Below are 27,550 nucleotides of genomic sequence, written 5' to 3'. Positions count from 1 at the left end.
CATCCAGGGGTACCAGGGATCATGGTACTGACACCCATCATCATTGGCACCTCCCAGCCTTCTCAGTGGGCCTCTCATTGCCTCTGCTGCCAGACCATAATGTCTCAGGACGAGGTAATGAGTTTGGCTGGATTCATGCCTAGCCAGTATTCCTTAAGCATCTGTGTACCTGGTTCCCTAGTGCTTCCAGTTGTAGGAGCACAGTCCAAGGGAACTGACGGCCCAGACCAGAGAGTTTCTAAGCTTGATGCCTAGCAAAAAGAGCTGCAGGCTCATCAGACTGGTGCTAGCAGAGAAGGAAGGACAGCTGTGTTTAAGCACCTTCACCTGAGCCATCATTGGCTCTTGTTGCCTGCAAATGGATTATTTGTCCATGTAGAAACTGCAGACTCAATGAACACAAGTTTTTCCCTGTGGCAATTTTTGGTGTACTGGGTTTTTCTTTTCTAGATGTCCTGCACTCTCCAGTATTTTCTCTTCAGCTATCCAACCAATTTGCTTTCTTATGCATCCTGTGACAAACTTTATCAAAAGGAGTCTATAATACAAAATCCAAAGTTATCATACTCTAGGCTTAGCCAGAAAGCAAATGAATGAATATGCATTCTTTAGCAAGTGCTTACAACACCATTTACCTCAGGTTTCTCTTATTAAAGTACCTATGTATCCAAAGCAGTAATTGCATTAAGGAGTAGATCCAGTTATTTTCACCATCGCATTAGCCAGTTAGCCATGGGATTTTATGCCATATCTGTGGAAAGTTATATGGAAAACCAAGCCAAATGTTACAGCCCACGGGGTCAAGCAGTGTCCAGTACTCACATGGCGTTGTTCCTTTTGTCTGTCTTCTGGATAGTTACTTTGTTTCTGGAGTTTTGGAAGCGACGGCAGGCTGAACTGGAGTATGAATGGGACACAGTTGAGTACTTAGAGCAAGAAGAGCAAGTTCGCCCAGAATATGAAGCTCGGTGCACTCACGTAGTGATGAATGAAATCACACAGGTAGGAAATATTCCGATAACTGTTGATGGCCACTGCAACAGACATGTTGTGAGAGGACACTATGGAAGTGGTGAATCTGGACTGGGGCTGTGTAAATCAGCAGTGTTTCAAGGAGCTGGCCTGGAAATAGTGAGTTTATAAAGTACAGATGCATGGAAGGGAATTTACACCTAACTGTAGGCACCTTAAGGTAGGAGCTTGGGGAGCTTTGTGGAGCTTGCACTGCTTAGGTTCCTGTGTCATAAATAAACAGGAGCAAGCATCGTCCCCAGCTTAGGAGACTAAGTCTATCTTATTAAATTCCCCAAGAAATGCTTCAGTGTCACTGCCAGAGGCCAAGATCGTAGAGAATTTGCTATCTTTGCCTAAGATTGCATCAGGAAAAAAAGGGTGAAATAGAGGGAAAGATGTTACACTATCTATTATGCCAAGACAGTGGTTTTTAATCTGTTTCTGTTTGAACCATATATAAATAGGTATTGTTGCTAAGTGCATGTGGATGCAATTATGATTAATGACAGCAAACTCACAGGGACAAGGATAATCCTCATTTTAATGAAATGGGATTCATATTTATGAGGATCTGAGTTCAGATCTCTATTTGTTATATATTTTGAGTAGCTTTAGCTTTTGTAGCTCACTTCAGCTCAGCTTCACTTTCTATTATTCTCTGTCAATATATCACTCTAGCATTTATCTGAGCATTTGCATTGCTTTCACATTCCAGCCACATCACACTAATGTTTACTAGAGGGCACTTGAAAAGTTTCAAAATTAACTGCCATAGTTGAAACTATCCTATATATATCTTCTTTTAATATCTTGTACTACAAAAAAAAATGGTTCTGTTTAAAAGCTTATAACCTTCAATGTATAAAGTCATAGTTGGAAAGTCCCTTTCAGACAGTTCAAAGAGTGAAGAATATGCTAAAACATAATGATTTTGATCCTCAGAGATCCTATAAAGACTCAGTGAATTTTCACAGCACTATTTTGGGTAGACATTTCATTGGGAAAGCCATTCCATTGTTCCTATGGGATAAATTGAGAAATGCAGAGATCAGGGACAAGAGTTTTAGTGTCTGCTAGTTTTAGCCAAAGAGGTTTGAAAGGTAATGGCCTTGGATCGTGGATCAGCCAAGAGGGATGTGTCCATTCAAAAGGACTATTCACCCTGTCATAGCTGAAGTCAGTAAGAGCTGAGTTTCTTAATCTTTTACAGCAAGAAGAGCACGTGCCATACACTGCCTGTGGGAAGTGCATGCGGATGACTTTCTGTACGAGTGCTGTCTTCTTCTGGGTAAAGTTCTTCTCTTTTAATTAGTTCTTCTCTTTTAATTTAGATACCTCTCTAGGAAGTGTCTAAAAAAAAAAAGATCCTGAACAGAACAAAAGGTAACAATGGACCAGATTCAGCTGGATTGCCATCTGATGCATAAACCAAGCTCAATAGGTATAGACCCACATGAAGAAGGTAGCTGTAGTCACTCATTAGCACAGAGTCAATAGATAATGCACATCAAAATATCCTGCAGCTGTACCTTGTGAGTTATGCTTGCAAATGTGGTCCACTGATTTTTCCCTCATTATTTTTGACAAATGTTTCTGCTTTTGGTGGGGGAGTAGGGGAAAGATTTTGGTTTATATGCTCTCCTCCTTGCCAGTTTCTATCTTGCTTGTTCCAGCCATTTGCTTCAATATCATGTCTCACAGTCCTGGACCTCTTTCAGGTTTTTTGTTTCACTTCACAGAGCAAATCTGGGAGCTCTCTAATCTTCCAGAGCTCCTGCTTTAATTACAACTAAAACTTCAAAGCAGTCCAGTCACCCATGAAACAATATATAACATGGTGATCATGCCCAGAAAGGTCACTTTGAAAAACTCCATGTTTTAGCATGCTTCGTGTCCTCCTTGCCTGTAGCAAAAACAGCAGCTGGAAAAGATCTGGTCCGAGATGACAAGAGACAGATAGGAGATAGAGTGGTGGCTGGCAGCCAGGGGAGCCTCAGCATTAACACGTCTGTAACACAAAGGAAAGAATACTTTACTGTTGGATTTAAATAGGCAGGACCCCAGACTGAAAGGAAGAGATTTGGTCCGGGTTTGTCACTTGTGCTACTTCACTCATTATGTGCAAAGTAAGGGGAGGCAAGTGGATTCATGGCAGTTTGCAGAGACGGTGAAAAAAGTATTCACAGCTCTATGGGCCTCAATCTGAATAGTAGCTAGAGAAATAGCAAGAAATAAAAGCAGGAAGAGAAGCAGAAAGAGAGGAGATGGCAAGCAAGATGGGGTGTGTGGATCATTATTACAGCTCCTGTAGATCACACGACTTGACCTAAAATTTGTCTGTTCCTTTGGAGGTTCTGTAATCTGTAATATTATCATGTGGAAGGAAGGAACAGCCCCCTCTATAATCAGTGCAGACTTGCTAGTACATTTGCCATCCTATGTCAATTGCCCAATGTCAAGAGGGAAATTTCTTCCGTCGCGTGCCTTGATGTGTAAGATTTGATTACACATCTCATTATCTTCGCTTACATCAGTATAAACCTTGTTATTAGACATAAACCAGAGCATCTCTTTTCTTTGCTGCACATTGACTACAGTGCATAAAAAAAGGCTTCTACTGTGGGTTCTATATTTAGTGCTTTCTACCATATTTGATCATCCTCTGGCAATGGAATGACAGGCACATAGCTGGTTTCCTTTTGCCTACTGTAAAAAGTAGTTTCAGACTCCCTTTTTCCTAAAGCAAATGGTTTAACTTTAACATCTTTATTGTGTTTTCTTGGCAGATTCTTTTGATTATTGCTTCAGTTATTGGAATCATTGTCTATAGGCTCTCGGTTTTCCTGGCATTTTCTGCAACGCTGTCACAGCACATTAGTGGAACTGACGCAATCCGCAAGTACCTGACTCCACAGACAGCCACTTCAGTAACTGCTTCACTCATCAGCTTTGTAGTCATTATGGTTCTCAACATTATCTATGAAAAAGTGGCAATCCTGATCACTGACTTTGGTATGCTACTGCTGTTCCTCAGATAGAATCTTGGGGTAAAACAACAACAAAAAAAGCATTTATATGTGTAATAAGAATTCAGTAGATGAACATCTGTGCCACATGTTCCAGGATCTTCCAATCCTGAAATCACACGATACCATCTAGAAATTTACAGATTTTCTCAATATCATAGGAATATGATAACAAGCTCTTTGCCTGAAAAGTCCTTGTATAGGTAACATGAAAGATCAGTTGTTTACAGTATTGTGCTTGTGAAACAGACAAAGCAAGGAAAATTACTGTAATAACCAAGCTTTATGAAAACAGATCAGTAACGCATAACACATTCAATTATATTAGCTTTTGTTTATGGCGAAAATAGCTATTTCCTCGTAAATAAATGAAATAAGGTCACTGTTCCAAAGCTAGATACCATTCCCATGTCATTAAATAGATAAACAGTCACAAATATTATTATTCTTTATATCCAGGCTATCAACATTAAGTAGCTATGTGGAATAGTGCAGCATTTTAATATAGTTTCATTTAATACTGTTTCATCAGTTCAGAATGTTACATTTGCATCTTTCCTGAGTGTGCTGGATTTGGGTGGGGTTTTTTTCCTGAGTTATCAGCATTTCTGCTTGTTCTTTTTCCTTACTGTCAGGGAACAAGTTCTTTCCTTATTGCAACTCATATAGTTTTAGAATTAGCATAATAGTTACAGTATACTTGGGGATTATGTACAACCTAATTTATAATGCTCTCAGTCATATTAAGGAATATAGGGCATACGCATCCCCAGCTGAGGCTCTAAGGCAGTTTGTAGGTTACTTGTAGGCTGGCTTTTGTGTTTATTTTATTTTATCATTTTTAATTGCAGAGCTTCCAAGGACACAAACTGATTATGAAAACAGTCTGACCACAAAGATGTTCTTGTTTCAATTTGTCAACTACTATTCTTCATGCTTCTACATAGCCTTCTTTAAGGGCAAATTTGTAGGCCATCCTGGGAATCCGGTTTATTGGCTAGGAAAGTATCGCAATGAAGAGGTAAGAGTGTATGATAGTGTTTGTTTTTAAACAGCAGGTGCCATTAGTCCAGGCATTCTGCTGTGGTTAGGAGTGTATAATATACTTGTATGTTATTTAATGTGAGGTTTCAAAAAGTGACTGCCTCCTAAGCCAATTGCCTCCTTCATTGTCCCTACCATTAAAAGAACATGACATGAGACCAGTTGGGCTTAGAAATATGCTGCATGTACCCAGACAAACTCATTTTCCCATGGTTCAAGAATCTGTGAAATGGCTCACAGAAAGAGAAGAACATCAGCAGAAGCATTCCTATTCTGCTGGGTGACCCTCACCTGGTGACAGCACAGTACAGATCTGCATGACTTCACCTGGTATTTCACTCTTTCACTGGTGACCTGTCAACCTGTCATATGTGACCATATGTGGACTAGAATTGGCTTTTACATACCTTCCTTGGAAGGTTTGCCTAAATAGTCTTCTTGTATTGCTTTAAGAAATGTTACCATAATATACCAGGAATGCACTATTTCAAATGCTTCATTCATGCCTGAAAAGTTACCCAGCTTCATAAATGTCTCGTGTCTCTCCCAACCTTCAGTGTGATCCAGGTGGATGTCTCCTGGAGCTCACAACTCAGCTTGCCATCATAGTAGGAGGTAAAGCAATCTGGAACAACATTCAAGAAGTGCTTCTTCCGTAAGTTCAAACTATTAAGTAATCTCCTTTTTCATATTTGAAAGATAATGGTTTTGCTTGATGTGTTCAGGCATTTGGTCACTAAATTTGGTAGGTGTGTATTGTATTCTAAACGAATAAGCCTAGTCTTTTGGGGCCTTTTTAGACAGTATGTGTATTTTTGGTCTGGTAGTTCTGAGCTCTTGTCTCTCTCCTTCTGGCTCATCAGAGATGCTTTCCTCCTCTGCAAATCAGACTCAATGTGTTTCAGGTTGGATCTTTAAAACTGAGGTAGTAGAAGTTCTGAAAAGATTGAAGATTATTGTTTAGTGTTGAATGGAATGATACGTTGTTATACATCGGGCTTTTAGAAGTCATGCATAACTTACTATTTTAACTCATTTAGTTTTGCAGTTCTATTTATTTCACATTCATAGTGCTTATATGCTCTCTTTCAGTGAGGCAGGTCTCTGGAAGGTCATGTTTTAATGTAAACAGTAAGCAAAGTGCTAACCACAAATGCCTTCCCTTTAATTTAGGTTAAGATGCTATCCAGGACTAATTTCCTTCTCCTAGAACTTATATTATGCTGATCAGTGGCTGTTAATGTTGCTTGGAGTAGGAAACTCCCAGTTTGCTCACACCCTCCTGAATGCCACAATCACCAGCCCACAACATTGTATTCCCTTTGACTGTGGTTCTTCCAAACCCACAGACTGTGCTCTTTTGCTGCATAGTGACCCCACTTCAAAGTGTTCAATCCTAACAGGGTTGAAGCTAAGGTGCTTTGCTGACATATGGTTCCTCCAGACCCCAATGCTCCATATATGCTGCTGTTTGCAGAATGGACCTTTAGACCCATCCTTCTTTACAACATCTTTTATCTTGGGAAGAGTCCCTAGACTGAGCATGCTTGCAGACATCAGCTCCAGCCACAGACAAGAACCTCTCCTTCTGTGTACAGGAAATAACTTTATCTGACCAGAAATTCTAATTCACTTCCTAGGGTAACATTCAGATGTTGAAATGCTCAGTATCACATCTAGATCTGGTTCTTCTCATGCTGCACCTCTGCATGTATAAAGAGAAGTGTCTGGGGTTTTTCTCTGATGATAGACATTTGCTCCCACCCCCCCTTTTTTAGTATGGTTATTTGACTGCTGAAAATGGCTACAGCCAATTTACCAGTTTTCTTAAATTCTCATACAAGCCTTTCAGATGGGAAGATCAGACTCACCTCAATCCCTGGGAAGGTGAAGGACCAGCTAGTCCTGGAAATGGTTTCCAGGCACATGAAAGACAAGGAAGTCATTAGTAGTCAGAAGTCATGGGTGACCAACCTGCTAACCTTCTGTGATGAACTGACTGGCTCTCTAGATGAAGGGAGAGCAATGGGTATTGTTTATGTGGTCTTCAGTAAAGCCATTGGCACTTTATTCCATAAAAGCTTCATAGAGAAGACACTGAAGTATGGACTGCATGAGCAGAGAGTGAGGTGGACTGAAGACTGGCTGAATGGCCTGGCTCAGAAGGTGATGGTCAGTGGCATGAAGTCTAGTTGGAGGCTAGTCATTAGAGGTGTAATCCACGGATCACTACTGGGTACTGCCCTGTTTAACATCTTCGTTAATGATCTGGATGAGGGGACAGGGTGCACCCTCAGCAAGTTTGCTGACACGAAACTGTTAAGCCAGATGGTTGTGCTACCACCCAGTGGGACCTTCACAGGCTGGAGAACCGAGCTGAGAAAGAACTTCATGAAATTCAGCAGGAGAAGTGCAAAGTTCTCTCCTGGGGAAGAACAACCCCATGCTGGGGACCATTCAGTTGGAAAGCAGCTCGGCAGAAAAGGACTGGGGGTCCTGGTGGACACCAAACTGATCACAAGCCAGTAATGTGTCTTTATGGCAAAAAGGTTAATGGTATCTTCAGTATTGCCAGCAGGTTGAGGGAGGTATATTCAGCACTGGGAAGCCCACACTTGGGGTGATGGGCTCAGTTCTGGGCCCCCCACTATAGGAGAGACATGGACACGCTGGAGAAAGTCCAGCAAGGAGGCACATGAATGAATAAGGGACTCGGGTACCTATGAGTAGAGGCTGAGAGAGCTGGATCTGTTCAGCCTGGAGAAGAGAAGGCTCAGGGGGATCCCATCAGTGTGCACAAATGCCTGAAGGGTGAAAGTGAAGAGAGGAACAGACTAATCTCAGTGACCAATGCCCAGTGAAAGGACCAAAGGCAATGGGCACAAACTGAAAGACAGGAAGTTCCCTCTGAATGTCAGAAAACACCTTTTAGCTGTGAGGGGACTGAGCACTGCCACAGGTTGGCCAAGGAGGTCATGGAGTCTCCATCACTGGTGAGATTAAAATGGCATCTCTACAAGGTCCTGGGCAACCAGCCTTGGGTGGCCCTGCCTGTGCATGGAGGGGCTGGAGCAGATGACTGCAGAGGACCCTTTCAACATCACCCATTCTGTGATTCTGAGAATTTTGTGATCAGAAGGAGTTCATCTGTCTAACCACAGGCCTACATTTAACTTGATTTTTTGTTACCTTGAATTTCATATGGTCATTCCCTTGTACAATGTATAAGCCACAATGATTCTGATATATTACCCTTTTAATGTTTATTTATGATTGTAAATAACTGCTTTCAGGATAAGGCAATGGAAGATTATACCATGATTGAAGGGCTTTCAGTAGTTCAAGAACATAACTAAATCCACTGTTCAAAGCTATAACAGCACAAATGTCAATTTTTTCCATTTACTGAACTTTTTTAGGTTATTTTACCAATGTTAGTCGTCTTTTTCTCCCTGGCTGATAGTTGGGTTAAGAATCTAATCGGAAGATACTGTGCAGCTGCTAGATCAGAAAAAGTGATTCCACGCTGGGAACACGACTACCACCTGCAACCCATTGGAAAACTTGGACTGTTTTATGAGTATCTTGAAATGGGTAAGTAACAGTTTAGCTCAGATTCACTACCACTGCTGGGCACAAACATACTTTAAAGAGAATCTTCATACAAGTAATGCTTAATAAGTGCATAGACAGAGGAAACATGAATGTTTTCCCAGATAAATTTTGGTGGGCCATTACAGGTAGTTTTTCAAGTTTTTATTAAACAGCTAAGCCTTAACCCAATTTACAATTAGGAAACAACACATGATTGTACAAGGAGTATTTGCCCCATCCTCTGAGAAATGCATTCAGAAGGCAGACCACTGCTATGTTCAGGTGTTGTATGCAGAGCTGTGTGTCAGACTGCTCTGCCTGGGGTCTGCAGTCACTGGTCTCTTGGGAGCTGGTAGATCTCTGGTTTGTTGCCACCATCTGCTCTGTGACAGCACTGCCAGCATGTTTGTTGCAGAACCTGGACACCAATAAGACGATTGTTAGTTCAGGCTTTTCAGCATAGCACTGAGACAGTCATTAGATTTCCAGGTCTTGATGAGACATAAGAAACGGATGTTTAAATACCCAGAACAGTCCCTCTTGATGTGTTGTGACTTGTAAGGTTTTCCTGTCCCCTTCACCTACCAGGTTTTTCAGTATCTTTGTGCTTTTATATTGTCATACAGAAGATTCATTAGGAACCAAGCTACTCTTTATTGTATCTCTCTCTCCCACATGTATACACATGCTCATAATATACTTATCTCCAGTAATTGAAAGCCTCATTGATGTATGTAACCTCTTCCTTTGACAGTTATACAGTTTGGCTTTGTCACTCTGTTTGTGGCATCGTTCCCCCTGGCTCCTCTTCTGGCCCTTATTAACAACATGCTGGAAATCCGGTTGGATGCATGGAAGCTGACAACCCAGTTCAGGCGCATGGTTCCACAGAAGGCACAAGATATCGGTGCCTGGCAGCCTATCATGCAAGGCATAGCCATTCTGGCTGTGGTCACCAACGTAAGTACGGTACCAACAATTGCAAAAGGCAAAATGTCTTCATTGCGGGTGTTACATCCAAATGTGGGAATGCCACATGTGGCAATGTAGCTCTTAAATGATCCTAAATGAATTATGAGCATCAGTGTCTTAAGACTTCAGCCCCTGTGAAATAGTGACTTTCCAGATGTTTTAGAAACAAAATGTGAATACTGTCTATAATATTATATCTAAAGAAAAGAAATTTTATTTAGAGTTGCTAAAGTCTTCAGAAATATCTGTTACATATGAAGACTGTAGCCCATCTTTCCTAAAAGTATAGTCATAATGTGAAGATCTTTTTTGGACAGTACTGCTAAATGCATGAGTTTTGAGAAAAAACAGGTTGCAGTTTAGCTAAGTTGTAATTGATTGTTGTTTCTAATTGTTACAATTCTCATGGTCAATGCCTTCATATTGGAATTCGGCTTTAAGCAATTTTGCACTTAAAACAGAAATTCAGCTTCTTTCTTGTATATTTAAAAATACAATGTGGGTTCAAAATTGCAGCACTAACATTTTCAGGTCAGAATGATGAGAATTTGAAAACTAATGTTTTTCAGCTGGATTTAAAATTAAGTTTAAAAGTTTCTTTAAAATATTTAGAATTTATTTTTTATGCCTAACAATGACATTCAGACCTTTCAAATTTCCTGTACCTTGAATTTACCAAGATCTTATACATAGGCTGCATTGTGGAGAGAAAAATAGTCCATAGGTTTTTACCACTGTGCATTATTTGATTGCTTATTCATAAGCAGTAGCTAATACATACTGTCTTTGGAAAGAGTCTCACTGCTGGCCTTCCTAAAAGAGCAGTGACCACTGGTTACCCCTGCAGGGACATTAACACCACAGACTGGCAATGGTTAGTAGCCTTGCTCAACAAGATCACCATTTTCTACTGTTAACAATGAGATTAGGGATTCCTTCTAACACACTTAGATTGTCACTTCCTCCAGGACCTCGTCCTTGCAGTAACAGTCCCTTACTGCAGTCAGTAGGAGCTTTTGGAGAAAGTAGTTGAGTCTGAAGAGAAGCATTCATCTTATCCCAAGTTTTCACAGGAAGTTCACCCTGTTTGGAGAATGGTGGTCTTTCGAAGGAAGATGGAGCTGAGTACTCTACTGTAGTAACTCAATAGTTAGGGAACTTATTTCAAGTAAATGAGTAATTCAAATTTCAGTAAGGGTATGAACTTATACTCCTGTATCTCAGGCACCTTCTATGATCATTAGGTTCTTGGATAGTTTGGTGTCTCAATCCCAAGGGTTCTGCTTTACAGAGGTCATATAGGGTATTCACCTCCTTTAGGTATGTTCACCTCCTTTTTCCCACACCCAGATGAGTGTCCCTGCACATTCCTCTCGCTTCCCCTTCTTCACTTTAAAAGGTTTGTTTTGCCCCTGGAAAGATGAGGCTACATTTGAAGAATGAATAGATGAGCTTCCATGACCTGACTGTCTATTGGGTTATCATCTTCTCAGTAGTTGGTTTATTATCTTGGGGAATGGGGGTGCTGCCATATAGAAACAGGAGTCCAGGGTGGATGTCAGTGACTAGGAAAATTTTCTGTCAGCCTCAGCTACCAGATGTACTTTCAGGTATTTGAAGGTCTCCCAGAGTAGACATTAGTCATGTGCAGAACTTTATTTTGCCCTGTAGCAATTCAAGAGGTACAGCAAACATAGGTAGGATGTAGAGAGAAGACTCAGGAGGGTGTAAAGGCAGAGAATTAAGCACAGAGAAATGTCAGGAGAAAAAAACAGAACTTGAGGATGAAAAATTTACAAGAGAATCTGGGATGCAGATGACGACCTGGAGCATATGCTCCATCAGTTTCACACCACTCTGCAGCGGCAAGTCGAACATAAATCCAGCTGTTCCACAGACATGCAAACATCCAGGGCCTGGTAGTAAATCCAGTGTTAAAATTATATAAAATAATTGTTTAACGTTGCAACTTTAGTAACACATGTTCAGATCATCAGAAATGTCAGGTGGAGCCAGGGATTCTTTAGGGCTCTTTTGGTTTACTGCTTGTGCAAAAACAGTTGTTAATGATAACTCTCCTAGCAAACGATGCAAATCCCAGCAGATTCCCATGCAAATTCACAGATGCAGCACAGCTTCCTCTAGCATAGCTAGAAGTAGAGGCAATATTGGTGCATCAATAACCTATTTTGAACTGTGCTGCTAGAAAACGTACAAAATAAAAGGCAAAAAAGTTCCTGGTGCCCTGGAAGAAAAACAACTATGTTGTATTGGATAACTTAGATGTCTTTCCTAGACAATCCAGCTGGATGTTGTAATACCACTATGAAGCAAAAAGTTGCATATACATCTTAAAATTACCGTATTGTTATGAGTACCTTAGACATAGTCCTTATGATACTGAAGATAATGTTGAAGTGGCTTTGGTGACCTCACAGTGACTCAGACATGTCTACACTCAGACATGCCTAGGCTTCTGTCAGGAATGTACTCATGCCATGCTTTCTGCAGACGAATGACCCAGCAGTAGGTGTTTATCACTACCCAGTCATGGTCCACCTGAGGCTAATCTGAGCTTCACAACATTTTTCTCTCCAAATTCCTCCTTACGTGCTACACCCTCAAGGCATCACTAAAAACATGGAGTCCTCGATGTGCAAAAGGATATTTACAGCTTGGTTTACTCTCTGTCCTCCTTGACAGGCACTCAGCCCCAGTATTCACATGACTCTTAACTGCAGGCATGTTTCTTTCAAAGTAACCCTTTTGGGAGATGTCAGCTGTTAGCTATAGCCAATGTTAGTGTGAACGCAGTGCATGTGCCACTGGCTTTGGTGGGCTGTTGGTGTGCAAGGGGCACAGCACCAGTGACTGTCATGTCCAAAAGACCCTGCTGCAGGAGTTGGAAGGACCTCAAAAAGATCTGCATTTCTTGCTGATGATGTGAGGGCTATAAAGCAAATGCTAGAAGCAGTTGTCTACTTTTAAGTATGCTTTTTTCTTGTTTGACATCTAGTACCTACTATAGTTCATCAGTCTTTACCATCCCTGCCTTGATTTTTCCTTCACAGAAGCTGTTTCTTCTTTTCTATGTGACTTGTTACAGCTGATTAGGATTCAGGCAGCGTATCATTTTTTCCCCCATACATTACCTTTCCAACACCCGCTAGTAACGTGCAAGCAACTTTTGCACAAAACTATCAGTTTTGAGACTTGCTGCTCAGTCACCGGACTTGGTATTGCATGATACCAAAGCATCTGTTGTTGATTTGAAGACTGATTTTAATTAGTTACGGTATAAATGGAAAACTGTGTGCAGTAACGCTTGGGAAGGAGAGAATGTGCTATTTGTTTGTAGCTCTCCAGTGCAATACTCTGAAATGCAGCCCATAATTCAGGAGGAAAAATTCTTTTCCTTTGAGAGGACGCTGTAGGATTAGCTTTCATATTTCTGTCCTTGCAGCTCTCTGGAGCACATCTGGAGATCATTCTGGCAGAGGGAGGAGAGTGAGACCGGGTTCAGATTTAGGATGAAGAGAGACCCAGGGCTCTGCAAAAGAAAATCAGTAAGAGCAATTATTAAGTTGTGTAAATAACATATTTCAGCATCTTTCTAAATGATACAAAGCAGCAGCATCAGACCTCTTTGATCCAAAAAGAGAAGGGATTTTCTGTTGCCTTACTGTTCATTTGCTACTAGTTCAGTTATGGTCTGACTGGATGAGCTAATGAACAGAAAGAAATTATGTTTAAATAAAACTTTTTATGCTTGTACTTCAGTTAAAAACAGGGTAATTTAGGTGTGAGGTTGTCTCCCTGCAACTGAAAGACACAGTAATATATATTTCTTGTCAGCCAAAAACACCTACTCTGCATGTAAATATAAACAACACATAATTTTCACTTCACAGTGGCATGTAATGCTTATAAACAGGTTTGGAGAGTGCATGCCAACTACATTTGATTTAAGCCAGAGTAAAGCACAGAAAAACCTCTTACCCTTGAAAATTTTAAATGAGTTTATTTTAGTCTTAGGACACCTCCCTTTTCTTTCTCATCAGCCAGATTAACTTCCTCTCCACTGAACCCAATTATAACAATATTCTGGAGAACCAGATATAGAACTTGGACAGAATCACAGGATGGTTGGTGTTGGAAGGGACCTCTGGGGCTCATCCAGTCCAATCCGCCTGCCAAGGCAGGGCCACCTAGAGCAGGTTACACAGTAATGTGTCCAGGTGGGTTCTCCAGAGAAGGAGACTCCACAGCCTCCCTAGGCAGCCTGTTCCAGTGCTCTGCCACTCTCAATGTAAAGAAGAACATGAGAAGATTTTCCGTGTACTCAGGTGCAATTTCCTGTGCTCCAGGTTGTTCCTGTTGCCCCTTACCCTGGGCACCATTGAAAAGAGGCTGGCCCCATCTCACTTATCTAACCCACACTTTTTGACCACTTTGATGACCGTGGTCTCAAAGTATTGTTTCTGCAACTTTTATTTTAACAAGAGTTTGGCTTCTCAGGTACTGCAAAGTAAGCTAATTCAAAAGTCAAGACATTAGGATAGCATTCATCACTTGGCAGTGGTGCTACCTGAAGTGGGGTGGATCTTGCACCTTTTTCAACTCCCTGCCCTTTCCTTTCCCTGTGTCTTCCCCTTGTTGTCTCTTGTGTTGTGCTGGTACTAGCCCTTTGACAGACATTAACCAGCTCTTATGCTACTATTACCACTTAACTTGTTCCCTTCCTCTGTCTCACGCCCATCCAATGGCTTTTTTCTGCACCTTTTAAGCATCTCTACCTAAGCCTCCCTCTCCCCTGATCCCACTGGATCCCTGCTTCACACCAGTCTCCTCCATGTCTTTGCCCTGGTTCTTCCCATCCATGTTGTTAGATATTTTTTGACATTTTAATGGGCTAAAGGCTTCTCTTTCAGCCCTGGAGTGCAGCTTCGCACTCCTCCCTATGTGCTGGGCACCCAGATGTTGGTATGAGTTGGCTGGGCAGCCTCTTGCTAGGCACTCAGCTGCAGATCTTGCCAGTGGAAAGTCTTTCTCACAGGGAAACCTTTTGAATTTGCAGTAGCAGAGGAGGAGATTGGATTAAACATAGTTAACCTGTCCTCCAGAATAGGATGTTTTGGGAAGTTCATGAGTTTAGAAAAGGCTTCCCAAAACAAACCCACGGATCCAATTTCCTACCTAGTTTGTGACCAGCAGGCTGAGTAGGACAGGGACTGTCCTGGGAACAAGATAAAAACAAATAGTCACGTCATATGTAAAACAGCACTATGCAGCTGCCACTAAACTAAAAATTAGCTTGGCATCAACAGCACTTTCCACATGTAGTGACATTGAAACTTTGAAACTGCCAAGATGAATTGGGCTGGCTAGCACGTCAGAAAGAGTGGGATGTTCCTAGGCTCAAAGATGGATCAGCTATATATACAATTTATTTAATTCCTTCACTCAGACCTCAGGGTTCCTGATGAAATTGATTTTGTATTAGTGAGGGACTCTTCCTTTGTTACCATGAGTTTCATCAGGCAGGATTTCTTTAAGCATCTCACAAGCACATCTGATAAGCAAGCACGTTTGCTGGAGGTTACCTTAGGGTAGTTTAAGGTGAGTTTGGCTGCTGACCTCCACTGCATGCTCATGAGGGAAAAACAGACTGCAGTGTAACTTTCCTAAGGCATCCAGCAGACCTAGCATAACCTAAAAATTGTACAGAGTACACATTCCAGAAACAGTGTTTTATGCCCATGAATAACTATGTGCTCATTTACGGAGGGAACCACTAACTAGAAAAGTATGTATTTCTATTACAGCTTATTTCTTAAACACTACTCTGCTTTTTTGTCTTCTTTTTCTGAAATGCAGGCTATGATCATTGCTTTTACATCTGATATGATTCCTCGCCTGGTTTATTACTGGTCCTTTTCAGTCCCTCCTTACGGGAGTCATAGCAGTCACACTATGAAAGGGTATATAAACAGTACACTTTCTGTCTTCAATATATCAGACTTCAAGAATGCAAGCAAGCCGTTTGCCCCGTGGTTTGTAAACCAAACATGCAGGCAAGTGTCAAATAACCATTCTTTTCCAATAACAAAAATAAATATAATTGTTTAATATCTAAATCATCTAGTTCGGGTAACGATATCTGATGAGAAATGTTAAAACACAGTAAATACCAGCATATTCTGAATGGAAGAACTGACTAAAAGTATTCACCCATAAGTCTGTGCTACTCAGCAAATTATGACTTTTATTTTGGCTTTCTCATAATTGATAGTCTTAAAAAATATAAAAAGGTACTTTAAAAGTTTTCTAATGATTTCTTAATATGTGTCAAAAGAATAACGTTTCAGCCAAATATAGCTTATTCTGCAGATAGGATTTTACCCATTACTGTAGTTACGTGCAACTGTTCCTGGATGTGTTGAGCAGGGACATGTCTTGCTCCATCCTCTGGCCACAGTGCCTTACTGCAGTGATTCCTGAAAATAGTTCCTGACATTCCTACATTGCTTTCAGATACCGGGATCTCCGCTACCCTCCTGGTCACCAGCACCAGTATGAGCATAACATATATTACTGGCATGTCATTGCAGCCAAGCTGGCGTTCATCATTGTCATGGAGGTAAGAGAATGAGATTTTGAGCATTACTTACTTACCTGAACTTCTCTTCCCCCCATGCAGAAAATCCTTCAAAGACATTCTGTCCAGGCACGGCTATCAGAGCTGGTGATAAGTGCTAACATGGGCAAGAGCTTGGGAGATGTAAATTAAGTGTAGCACCATTAGAAAAAGAGGTCTGTGAAGTCATTAGCTCAGCTGAGGATTGCCCCACATGTTTGCAGGTTCGTTTCTCAAGAGCTGTTAAATTATTTTTAGTATCAGAAATAGAAGGGACAGTTACACCAAAAATACTTTCACATACACATAGACAAGTTTGTGCACAGCCTCATGAATGCATCTACATAATACATATTCACTAGCAGAGTGTTGTAGTTTAAACCAAGTCCACACACAGCTCATTCACTCCCCCCTTTGTTCCCCCAACTCCCGGAGAGTTAGGAAGGAGAATCCAAAGAATGTAGCCCCCATGGGTTGAGATAAGCACAGTTTAATAGCTAAGACATAACACAAATCACTACTGCTACTACTACTACAAATAATAATGATAAAGCCAATAACAAGTGAAGAGAATACAACACCTCACCAGCCACCGACCCATAGCTCACCCCACCCTGCCCAACTGAGCACCAACCGATACCTCCTCCATCCCCCCAGAGCCCCAGCCCTTCCGGGTCTCTCCCGGTTACATCCTGGGCATGACGTGCTATGGTATGGAATACCTCTTTGGCTAGCCTGGGTCAGGTGTCCTGTCTCTCCTTCCTCCTGGCCTCCCCTCCTCCCTGGCAGACCATGAGCTCAGAAAAGGCCTTGGACAAACCAAACATTTGAGCAGTAACTCAAAACATACTTGCTATCAGCAACCGTTCCCAGCCTGAAAGTCAAAACACAGCACTGCACCAGCTACCAAGAAGGAGAAAAAATGACTGCTACTGCTCAAACCAGGACACAGAGTGAAACTGATAAAGATGGTCAGTTCAAGAGATGAGTCTCCAGGCGAGCATCAAAAATTGCTCATTCCTCTGGAGCCACATCTGAGTTTATAAAAGATGGGAGTCAGTCCAAGATGAAGGGAGAGGAATATAGGGCCTGATCTAGGGACTACCAACATCACCAGAAACATGCAACTGGTTAGATCAGAATTCTTGTGGCAAAGTCCATTGCCCAGAACCATTTGAACAAGCCTAAAACAATTTGAAAGGAAATTGTAACCAGCATTACCATGGAGGGGAGAAGCCCTGGATACCATGGTTCCCCCAAAGCAGGCAGAGAAGTCCTTGTTAAAATCAGGATTAGAAAATCAGAAATTCTTGTTTATCAGACAGTTATTCTATTCATGAGTCATATCTGCTTTGTAAGACACTGTTTCGCTGTGATGGATACTGGTACAGAAACAGCTTAGAGTCTTAAGAGATAATGTTACGTTTTAATAATAATAATAATAATAATAATAATAATAATAATAATGATGTTCTGTTCAGCCTGACTGACATTTTTTCCTTTTCACCTTTCCCAGCATGTCATATACTTTGTGAAGTTCATTATTTCATACTTAATTCCGGATGTATCACAAAAGACCAAGAGCCAGGTCAAACGAGAGAAGTACCTAACACAGAAACTCTTGCATGAGAATGATCTCAAAATCATGAAGAAAACCATGGGCAAAATAGCCAACAAAATTATCCAAGGAGTAGACAGCACTTTCCGACCTAAAGATGAATAAGTACTTTTTTATATGGAATAACAGTATTTAGCCAACTAATACCTGTCCAGGTATTACCAATAGCTAACCAGACACTTTGGATTAATTCTCTTTACTAAACATTGTTTCTTGCAGCTGTTACCTGCTCATTTACCTCTTGCCCTTGGACAAAATCAACCACTGCGACTCAGATAAGAGTTACCAATTTTTTAACCAGCTTTAGTAGGACATACTTTTTTAACATGTGAAGATAAAAATCATTTATCATCTCAAGACGATGAACATTAATTCTGAAATACATAGAGTGCTTTCCACTTTAGGCAAGGGCTATTAGATCTCTTCTTTTGACTTGAATAAAACCTGAAGAACAAGAATGATTTGTAAGAATAACATCATGCCTTCTGAAAGAGTTGTGATTGCGTGCTAATGCAGACCCCAACTATAAAATTAAGAGAAAAAGACAAAACATGAAGGAAAAAGAAGGAAAATACAACTCAAAATCGTGTTGTTAAGCCATTGAAATTGACATAGTAAGCGCTGTTGGGTGCTACACTGAATTAGCTATGCATACTGAGACTTAAATGGATAACAAGATATTTCAATTAATCATGGACTTGGAGCACAAGAAGCAGCAGGACTGTAAGCTCATCCTGTTCATCAATCTCTCCGTAAACAGGAGAGTTGCCTTTAAAATCAATGCACACAAACTGGCTTTACAGCACTCCAAGTGAGTAGAAAACTCAGGCATTTTGTCTTTCCTCAGTCAAGGTACTTTCATTAGTTCACTTGCCCGTTCTGCTCTCAATGACCACAGCCTTGAAGGTCTCCTACCTGTAACAGTAATGGGTGTTAAATTACTAACAGTAATGAGTGTTAAAAGTCCTTTCACATAGTAAATCAATATTTGTGGAGGGCTGTCTTTTGTGTTTCTCCCACACTGTGCCTTTCCCTGAGATTTTGACACAGGAAGAATGTGCAGCTGGACTTGTTGGGATACAACATTGCATGATAAAGTGAATTCTGACAAGACCATGAAGCTATTGAAACTCAAGATTGGAATGAACCATTTAATATGCCTTAACCACATTATGAAGCTTTAAATAACCAGGAAGGATGTTAGAGGTGTGGATACAAGTGCCAGAGCCATCAATCCTCAAATTAAGCTGCAGATCTGCTTGGCTATTTTGGCTCCAGTTGCAAACTGGGAGATAGGGAATTACAAATTAGGCATGTATGTAGAGTTCTGCTTTGTGTCTGCACCAGTGATATTCCAGGTTATCATTTGCCTTCTTTTTTAACAGCTTTAGTGGACCAATTTCTGAAATCCTGAAAATCAGAATCTTGTTAAAAAAGCAAAACTATGCCCGTACTCTGTAAACCAGGTGATTGTTGTTGCATTTGTAATTTTGTACTCTTCTTAAATGTAATAGATATGCAGAACTTTTAGTCAGATTATTCATATAGCTTTTTATATATTAAGAAGTTCATTTGCAGAAATTAAGTAGCATTTATAAGCATTTTTGTTTCATTAATAATGAGAAGGAATAATACGTCTGAATTTTGTAGCAGAGCTGCCCGATACTGACTGCTGTGTACCTCAAGCATATGCTTTGAATCAAAAAGATTTAGGTTGGAAAAGAACTTTTAAGATCGTCAATTCCAACCATTAACAAGCACTGCCAAGTCCACCACTACACCATGTCCCTAAACACCACATCCATAGGTCCTTTAAATACCTCCAGGGGTGGTGACTCAGGCATTTCCCTGGTCAGCCTGTTCCAGTGATTGACAACCTTTTCATAGAATCATAGAATAGTTGGGTTGGAAAGGACCTTAATCCAATCTAAATCTCCCGTGATGCAATTTGAGGTCATTTCCTCTTGTCCCATTGCTTGTGACCTGGAAGAACAGACCAACACCCACCTTAGCACAACCTCCTGTCAGGTAGTTGTAGCCAAGGACAAGGTCTCCCCTGAACATTCTTCTCTTCAGGCTGAAAAACCCCAATTCCTTCAGCTGCTCCTCATAAGACTTTTGCTCTAGACCCTTCACCAGCTTCCTTGCACTTCTTTGGACACTCTCCAGCACCTTGATAGCTCTCTTGTAGTGAGAGACCCAAAACTGAAGTGCAGCCTCATCAGTGCTGAGTACAGGGGGAGAATCACTTCTCTAGTCCTGCTTCCCACGCTATTTCTGATACAAGCCAAGATGTTATTGACTTTCTTGGCCACCTGGGCACACTGCTGGCTCATGTTCAGCTGGCTGTTGCACAATACACTTCCCACCATCAACTGGATTTAACTCCATTCACCACGACGCTTTGGACCCAGCCATCCAGCCACTTTTTACATAGCAGAGTACACCCATCCAAGCCATGAGCAGCCAGTTTATCCAGGAGAATGCTGTGGGAAATGGTGTCAAAGTCTTTACTGAAATTTAGGTAGACAACATCCACAGCCTTTCCCTTATCCAGTATGTGAGTCACCTTGTCACAGAAGGAGATCATGTTAGTCAAGCAGGACCTGCCATTCATAAATGCTGACTGGACCTGATCATCTGGGTGTCCTGTACATGCTGGGTGATGGCACTCAAGATGATCTGCCCCATAACCTCCCACAGCACCAAGGTCCCCGGATCCTGCGTTCAGCCCTGAAGACATCCTTGTAGACCTCCTGAGTGGTCTGCCCCTTCTTCCAAAAGTCATAAACTCCTTTTTCTCCTGAGTTCCAGCCAAAGCTCTCTGTTCAGCCAGGCCAGTCTTCATCCCTGCCAGCCCATCTCTCAGCACATGGGGATGGGCTGCTCCTGTGCCTTGAAGATTTCCTTCTTGCAGAATGTCCCGCCTTCCTGGACTCCTTGCCCTTCAGGCCTCCTCCCAAGGGGCTCTATCAACCAGGCTCCTAAAAAGGCCAAGGAAGTCTGGAAGACCTCTGGAAGTCTGAGGTAACAGTTCTGCTGAATCCCCTCCTTGCTTCTCTGGCAACTTTTAAACCAGAAGAGGTAGCACATGAAGATGTCCTTTCAGCAGCCATGATACACAAACTTTCACTCAGCAAGACTTTGCATAATTACACGGAGGAATGTGAGAGGAAAGCTTGGTTCAAAATCAGGGAAAGATGAAGGAAACTCACATAGGCTCCAGAGAACCACTTGCATTTCTGACACTGAAGGACTGAAGCTTACTTATTATAATGCCCAGAAAACTTTGTGTAGGTACTACCTGATGACAAAAAAGAAGATGAAGGACAGAAAAATAAGATAGACCATCACAATAAAGGGCAGTCAACCAGAGCAGCAATGGGACCAGTGCTTCTTTGCACAGGGGACTTTACCCTTCACAAACTGCTTTGATTTTGTCAAAATCATGACAAGTCTTTAATTCACCAGGAAATTGAGCAGATGGACAAACACACAGATGTTTCTAAACAAGACAGCATTTCTTATCAAAATACATCCTCTCAACATTGGTTTGACTTCTTCCCCCATCACAGGAGGCTGGGGTTGGAAGGGACCTCGGAGGTCATCTGGTCCAATCTCCCTGCTCAAGCACGGCCATGTAGAGCAGGCTACCCAGATGTCCAGATGGCTTCTGAATATCTCCAAGGATGAAAACTTCATTGCTTCCCTGGGCAACCTGCTCAAGTCACCTTCACAGTGAAAAAGTGTTTCTTCATATTCAGAGGGAACGTCCTGTGTTTCAGTTTGTGCACATTGCCTCTGGTCCTGTCACTGCACAATATACCAAACTTCGGTTTAAAACAAACCTCTGTCAAAAAAACACTGTTTCGTAATATAATTTTAGTGAAGTACTCGGGGCTTCCCTGGGCAAACTTGACTTAGAGCTTTGATTTTTACCTTTTAGCTGGTCCTCCACCATTTGCACTTGTGTTCAACTGAGGGATGCCGTTTTCATACCCCTGTCAGTGATCACAACCCCAGTGTGCCTTAAATACCTTTCCAGGTATTGCTGCTTTTCAGGTATTTGCTGGACCAGGCAAGGAAGCATCCTGTGGTAAAAGGGGAGAAAATGCAGGACTATTTCAAGTAGCTATTAGTATTAAGAAAGCATTAATTGCCCTCTTTGAGAGGTAAAGAGACTGGGAAACAAATGCATTGAGTGCCTTGCCTGGGGTCACACTGTGAGCCTAATTTTCAGGAGTGCCTGGTCTTCCACTACTTATTCCTATGGCCTTTCTCACATTCCCTTCTTTTACACCAGTTGGAAGTACTTCCTAAAGGGGGAGTTAGCCCTCAGTGTTTATATTGAGAGTTTATATTCCTGCCTTTAAAATAGGGATTAAAAACATGCTACATCAGCAAAGTGTGTATATCTATGACTTGGGCTCCTCACATCATAAAATCCTGATCAGTTTTGGATGTGTTTCTGTGTTACCATTTTTGTTCAGAGCAAGAGTGTGTTTTGAAACTAGTCTTCCACTTGTCCCACTTTCTGGGCAGTGCTTCCCATCACAGACCAGGCTCGAGGCACGTGGGCTGAATTGCTCTTGGTTCAAATTGAACCAGAAGGCAGGTTGTAGATATGCACTTAGTGGTCTCTGACAGGTACTTAGTCTGAAGAGCTGAAACCAGAGCTAGGCTGAAGAGAGTGGTGAGTACTGCATGGGCATCATCTAGTCAACATCAGCTTTTTTGCTCCAGTGATTCTGAAGCATCACGCTCCCTGCTAATGTAGCTGTAGCATTTGATTTCAGAAGACATTATATCAGGAATTCAGTTCAGTGTGCCATATGCACAGCGTTATCCACAGCACAGTTCTGAATGAGAGAAAGAAGAGGAAAACCAACAGAGTGCCTAATAATTGCATTTTAATAGTTTGATTTAAGCTGTGCAATTTCTGTAGCCTCTACCTCCAAGTGCTGAAACGTGCTCTGCTTGTAGGCAGGGAGCTCTGCAGAGGCATCAGAACAAAACGCTGGGGCTGGGGGGCAGTTGCCAACATATGAGTATTTATAACTTTATTTTTAGGCCAGGTCACTTTAACAATATCTAAAGATTTGCTTGAAGGGAAAATTAACATTTGCTTTCCACTATGAACCAATTTTACTCCTTTTTTTTACATTTGATATGTAGGCCAGACTCTTTGTACAGATGTGTTGACATTAGGGTGAATTTTGACCAGTGACCATTTCATTGCCTTAACACGCACCATAAACTGCAGACCATTGCCACTAGTGTAGATTCTGTGTATGTTGATAAAATTCAGAATGTAAAAAGGTATTTTTTGTATTTTTTCAAAGAATGTTTGCTGTTAGTTCCTCAATATTAAAATTTCTTTATATTTATTGTCATTAAATAAAGTCTATTTTAAAATAGCAATACATCTGATGTTGATTAGCATTGTTTTTCCATGAACAATATTGCTGCTCCCAAATGCCACATTTAACTTATTACAATGTCATCCCTGTCTAATTTTCATATTCCTCCTGTTTTTCAATCTTTTTCCATTAAACTGTTACTAGTACTGAAATCTATCTCCTGTTTTTTCTGCATCCTCTAGATGGAAGTCATTCCTTTCAACACCAAGTCAATGACAAGGACCATTATGTTCTCATACTAATAAACAGTTTAGGTCTTTATACCCTTTTACTCCTGTCATGATAAACCCTGTGTTATGTTTCAGAGTCATCATTTATTTCTTCATCTGGATTGAGTCTGTGATGCTCCCACCTCCAGGCATTCCCCACTCTGTGTCTTTCCCTGCCAGCCAGCCACCTGCTTCTGCTCTGACTCTTCCTCTACTTCAAGGAAATCCTTTCTTAAGACTTACAGAACAGGAAGGTTAGAAAGTAATTTTAAGCAGAGACCTTCTTTGCACTGCGTGTGTTAGTTTTATTTCCCATAGGGATTTCCAAGATCTGCTTTCAGTAGCTTTATGATAGCTGTGGAAGCAGAGGTAGTACCACTTTCAACCTGTTTTCTGCTGACTAAGGGCAATGTGTCATACAGATGCAGTACCAAAGCTGTTCTGCTGCTCTTGCATTGATTTGTCAGAGCGAGAACAAAACAAACTTCGTGATGAAGCATAATAAGGGTTATTTTCCTACAAGCAGAAGAATATGGTATCATCATAGTCCAAACATAATCTAATCTGGTTATTCCAGGCAGTCCTAGCACAGAGTATGGAAGTGCACATGTGAACATGTGTCCTTTACCCTTTTTCAAGCACACACACACTGATGGGTGTTCTGCCAACCATAAGGAACATAACTCCCAGCTTGCCTCACACTGCAAGATGCTCTTTTCCAGTTAAGAAAAAAGTCTCCAATCCCTCTGTATCAAGATATGTTATTATTCTCTATAAATACGTAGGCTAAGCTGAAGAGAAAGAAAAAAGAAGAATACAGACCCCCAAGAAAATCCCACTGCATTCCATGGTGCAGGAAGCACAGGCCAGGACACCAAAAAGCCACATCTAGCATATAAAAAGAGAGTTTTTACAGGGGAAAATAAAAAATAAACTAACATTCTTGAACTGTGCAACTTGAGGGAAATTGCACATTTAAGTATTAAAACACAGTATCAGGGTATATTCTTTTAATAGATATTCATGTAGCATCCATGTAAGCCTCTCATTTCTCAGCTTCTGGGTGGATGTCACACACCAAGTGGCTAAATAAGCTGTGCTGGGAGCTGCAGCCACTGGGAGCTATCGCCTTACCTCCCCATTCTCTGGGATCCCTCTTGGTCTCCTGTTACAGCTGCATTGTGCTCATTCATGCAGTCACTTTCTAAACCGGTCTGGCTGCTCGTGGTGAGCAGAATTCCATGTAAGCCTCTGTGGCAAGGACACGGGATCTGTGGCATGATCTTCACTTGCTGGAGCCTGTCAGGCTGATGGAAATAGTGACCAATACCCATACCTGGTCATTCAGCCCTGAACACCCATCCCCTCCAGCAAGGGTTGATTATGGTTGGGATTTGTCATGTGGGGTTTACAGAGCTGAGAGCATCCCAGGTACCAAGAGGTGAGCCAGGGGTTAGGGTTACTTGTCCTGTGAAAATACTTTGGTGTCCTTGCCAACATAAGCAGGGGGCTCTGCCTCCTCCCAGCACTCAGGGCTGCCTTGTGCCAACCCCTCTGTTTGTGCAGCTGTGTGCTGGGTAGGGCAGTGCGGCTGCAGGAGCGGCTGTGCTGGCACAGGTGCCTGTGCTGCCTAATGTAGAATCAGCTGGGCTGGAAAAGACCTTTAAGCTCATCAAGTCCAGCCATTACCCCAGGACTGCCAAGTCCACCACCAAACCGTGTCACTGAGGGCATCATCTGCACTGTCTTAAACACTTCCAGTCAGTGATTTCACCACTTCCCTGGGCAGCCTGTTCCAATGCCTAATCACTGCTTGGGTGTCTGTGGTGGCATGGCCAGCCCAGAAGGTCATGCAGGCTGGGAATTGAGGAATGGGACGGTGGGACAGTGGAAGAGGTAGCCCAGCAGCTAGGCAGCCTCTGGCTCAAGAAATCTACCAAAATGCAACCAAATGTGCTCCTCATCCCATGATTATTTTAATGAGAATTCAAAAGACATACATCCCTGCCTGTTTGAGCTGGTTATCCAGCTGTAGGAGCAGGACTGTGCCTTTAAGATTCCCCTCACAACTGTGAACGGGCAGGGCTGGTCTTGGCACCTGGTCCAGGTCCTCTGAATATCCCTATTCAGGGTAGTTATTGTGCCTTGAGCTCAGGCTTCACCTGAAGCCAAGTGATTTTTCCAAGTTCAGACATGCCCCCTGGGATAACTTTATGTAGATTATACAGCTAGACTCTGCCTGTAGATGCTTATATGACCTTAAGCTGTCATCTAAGTAACCTTATACGCTGTCCTAAATGTAGTTTTGCAAAGAATATGGCCTTGCTATTTCTGAGATTGCCAAAACGTCACCTGGCCTCTGAACACCCCAGGATGTCCAAGTTTTGGGATGGCAGCCTGCAGAAGCCTGCTGTGCTGCTGGAGACAGAGGTGACACCAGACAGGGGTATTTGCAGTAGGTTTAGGCTAGAGGCAGAGGTCACGGGGCGAGGGTGACAGCAGCTCCATTGTCAGCCATGCAGCCTCCAGGTTACAACACTGACAGCTATGCCAAAGCAACAGCCGAAAAATTCTTGCCATATCTGTTGTTAATTAGTAACTATTTAGTTAGATTTGGGGAAGGCAAAACCTGATCTGCCTCTTGCAGAGTACCCTACTTCCATAGTAACAATAGGTTACAGACCTGGAACAGCTTTTAAGGAGATATTAAAGTATCTCTTTTCTTTCCCTCTTAAAAAGGTGTATACAATAGGCACAATGCATATTATATCACTGTGTTCGCACACCACTACAAATAAAAGAAAAAAGACAGCATCTGTGCTCCTCATAACTTAAAGCATTAACTGGGAGGCATAAATACAAAACATCAGCTGAACTGATTTTCTTTCCTTGTCAGCCTGTTCCCATATTTTTTCTCCAGTGATCTGTAAGGGGAAAAAAATGTCACCATCCCCCAAGAGGAGACATTAACAAATCCTTTCTTATCTTGCAGCTAAATAATGACATCTTATTGACAGTGCAGCAGAACAAACAATGTCTTATTGAAAGCTCCAGTGCTGGAGGATTTGGGCTGTCCTCAGGACTTGAGACCAAGTAATGAAAACAGGTTTTGCTGCTGAATCAAAGACAATGACTGTTCTAGTTCTCCAATGGCCTTTAGCAGTCCCAGGCACACAGAAGGTGTGCATAGCTTACCAAGGTATCACCTGTACTACAAACCCAATCAAGCACATGGACCTCACTATGAGAAGGATGCCCAAAGCCACAAGCGGTTAAAGTATGAGCTATGGTACATATGGGAATAGTGTTGGAATCCTTTTTCACTGCTGTTCTTGATATATGCATGGACCTGCATTTCCAGGCCCATCTATTTCTTACAATCCAGTTTAGCCTTATCAGAGTCAAAGGTAAGTTATTTGTTGATTTCTGTACCTCATCAAACCAATTGAACCAGCTGTGGACATTTTTCATCAGCAAACAGGAGCTGATTTGGGTTTTGTTTTTCACATCTGTGTATGATCATCTTAAAATTATTAATGTACCTTTGCTCTTTAGCTGGATTCTCCTTCTTTTAGGCTCCTCTCAGCATCCCATGGGTAAGAAGAGATTTTTGCAAATCATGCGTCAGTCAGGTCCATTGTATGCATACAGCTTTGTACAGATGAAACATCAGTCAGAAAATGTAACTGTGCCTCTCAAATACATCCAAGCAAAGGGAAACAGAAACGCAGTAAGCAGATACGTTGTAGAACTGCAGCCTACAGTTTCAACTAATCTAAGCCGCCTCTGTCACAGTTCAACCACCTCCCTGTGTCCCCAAGCAAACTTTCCTGCATGTTTCTCCACTATCATTTGTGTTTTGTGTTCATTTGACATCCTGGAGAAGCAGCTCAAGATGCAAAACTGGGAGAGACCTAAATAAAACCATACAAATACTGATCATTTTTCTGGCTGTCTAGCACACTGAACCAGCTCATTGAGGAGCCAGATGGACACAGTTATGTGCCCGTGCTGAG

At 41.8% G+C, this 27,550-nt stretch overlaps 1 protein-coding gene across 1 annotated transcript in view; it reads left to right on the top strand.

Annotated features, from left to right (window-relative positions):
* Nucleotides 1-23,326, top strand: part of ANO6 (anoctamin 6) — a 72,008-nt gene extending 48,682 nt beyond the window's left edge. The window contains exons 11-20 of the mRNA XM_034062905.1: nucleotides 857-1,002; nucleotides 2,225-2,302; nucleotides 3,801-4,026; nucleotides 4,892-5,061; nucleotides 5,642-5,739; nucleotides 8,548-8,678; nucleotides 9,433-9,638; nucleotides 15,528-15,724; nucleotides 16,185-16,290; nucleotides 17,804-23,326. Of these exons, the coding sequence (XP_033918796.1) occupies nucleotides 857-1,002; nucleotides 2,225-2,302; nucleotides 3,801-4,026; nucleotides 4,892-5,061; nucleotides 5,642-5,739; nucleotides 8,548-8,678; nucleotides 9,433-9,638; nucleotides 15,528-15,724; nucleotides 16,185-16,290; nucleotides 17,804-18,010 (1,565 nt within the window). The 3' untranslated portion in view covers nucleotides 18,011-23,326. The remainder of the gene's footprint in view (nucleotides 1-856; nucleotides 1,003-2,224; nucleotides 2,303-3,800; nucleotides 4,027-4,891; nucleotides 5,062-5,641; nucleotides 5,740-8,547; nucleotides 8,679-9,432; nucleotides 9,639-15,527; nucleotides 15,725-16,184; nucleotides 16,291-17,803) is intronic.
* The last annotated feature ends 4,224 nt before the right edge of the window (nucleotides 23,327-27,550 follow it).

This window comes from Melopsittacus undulatus, chromosome 5 (genome assembly GCF_012275295.1).
Source record: "Melopsittacus undulatus isolate bMelUnd1 chromosome 5, bMelUnd1.mat.Z, whole genome shotgun sequence".
NCBI lineage: Eukaryota > Metazoa > Chordata > Aves > Psittaciformes > Psittaculidae > Melopsittacus > Melopsittacus undulatus.
Note: the sequence above shows the minus strand (reverse complement) of the source record. Positions and strands in the feature narration are given on the sequence as shown.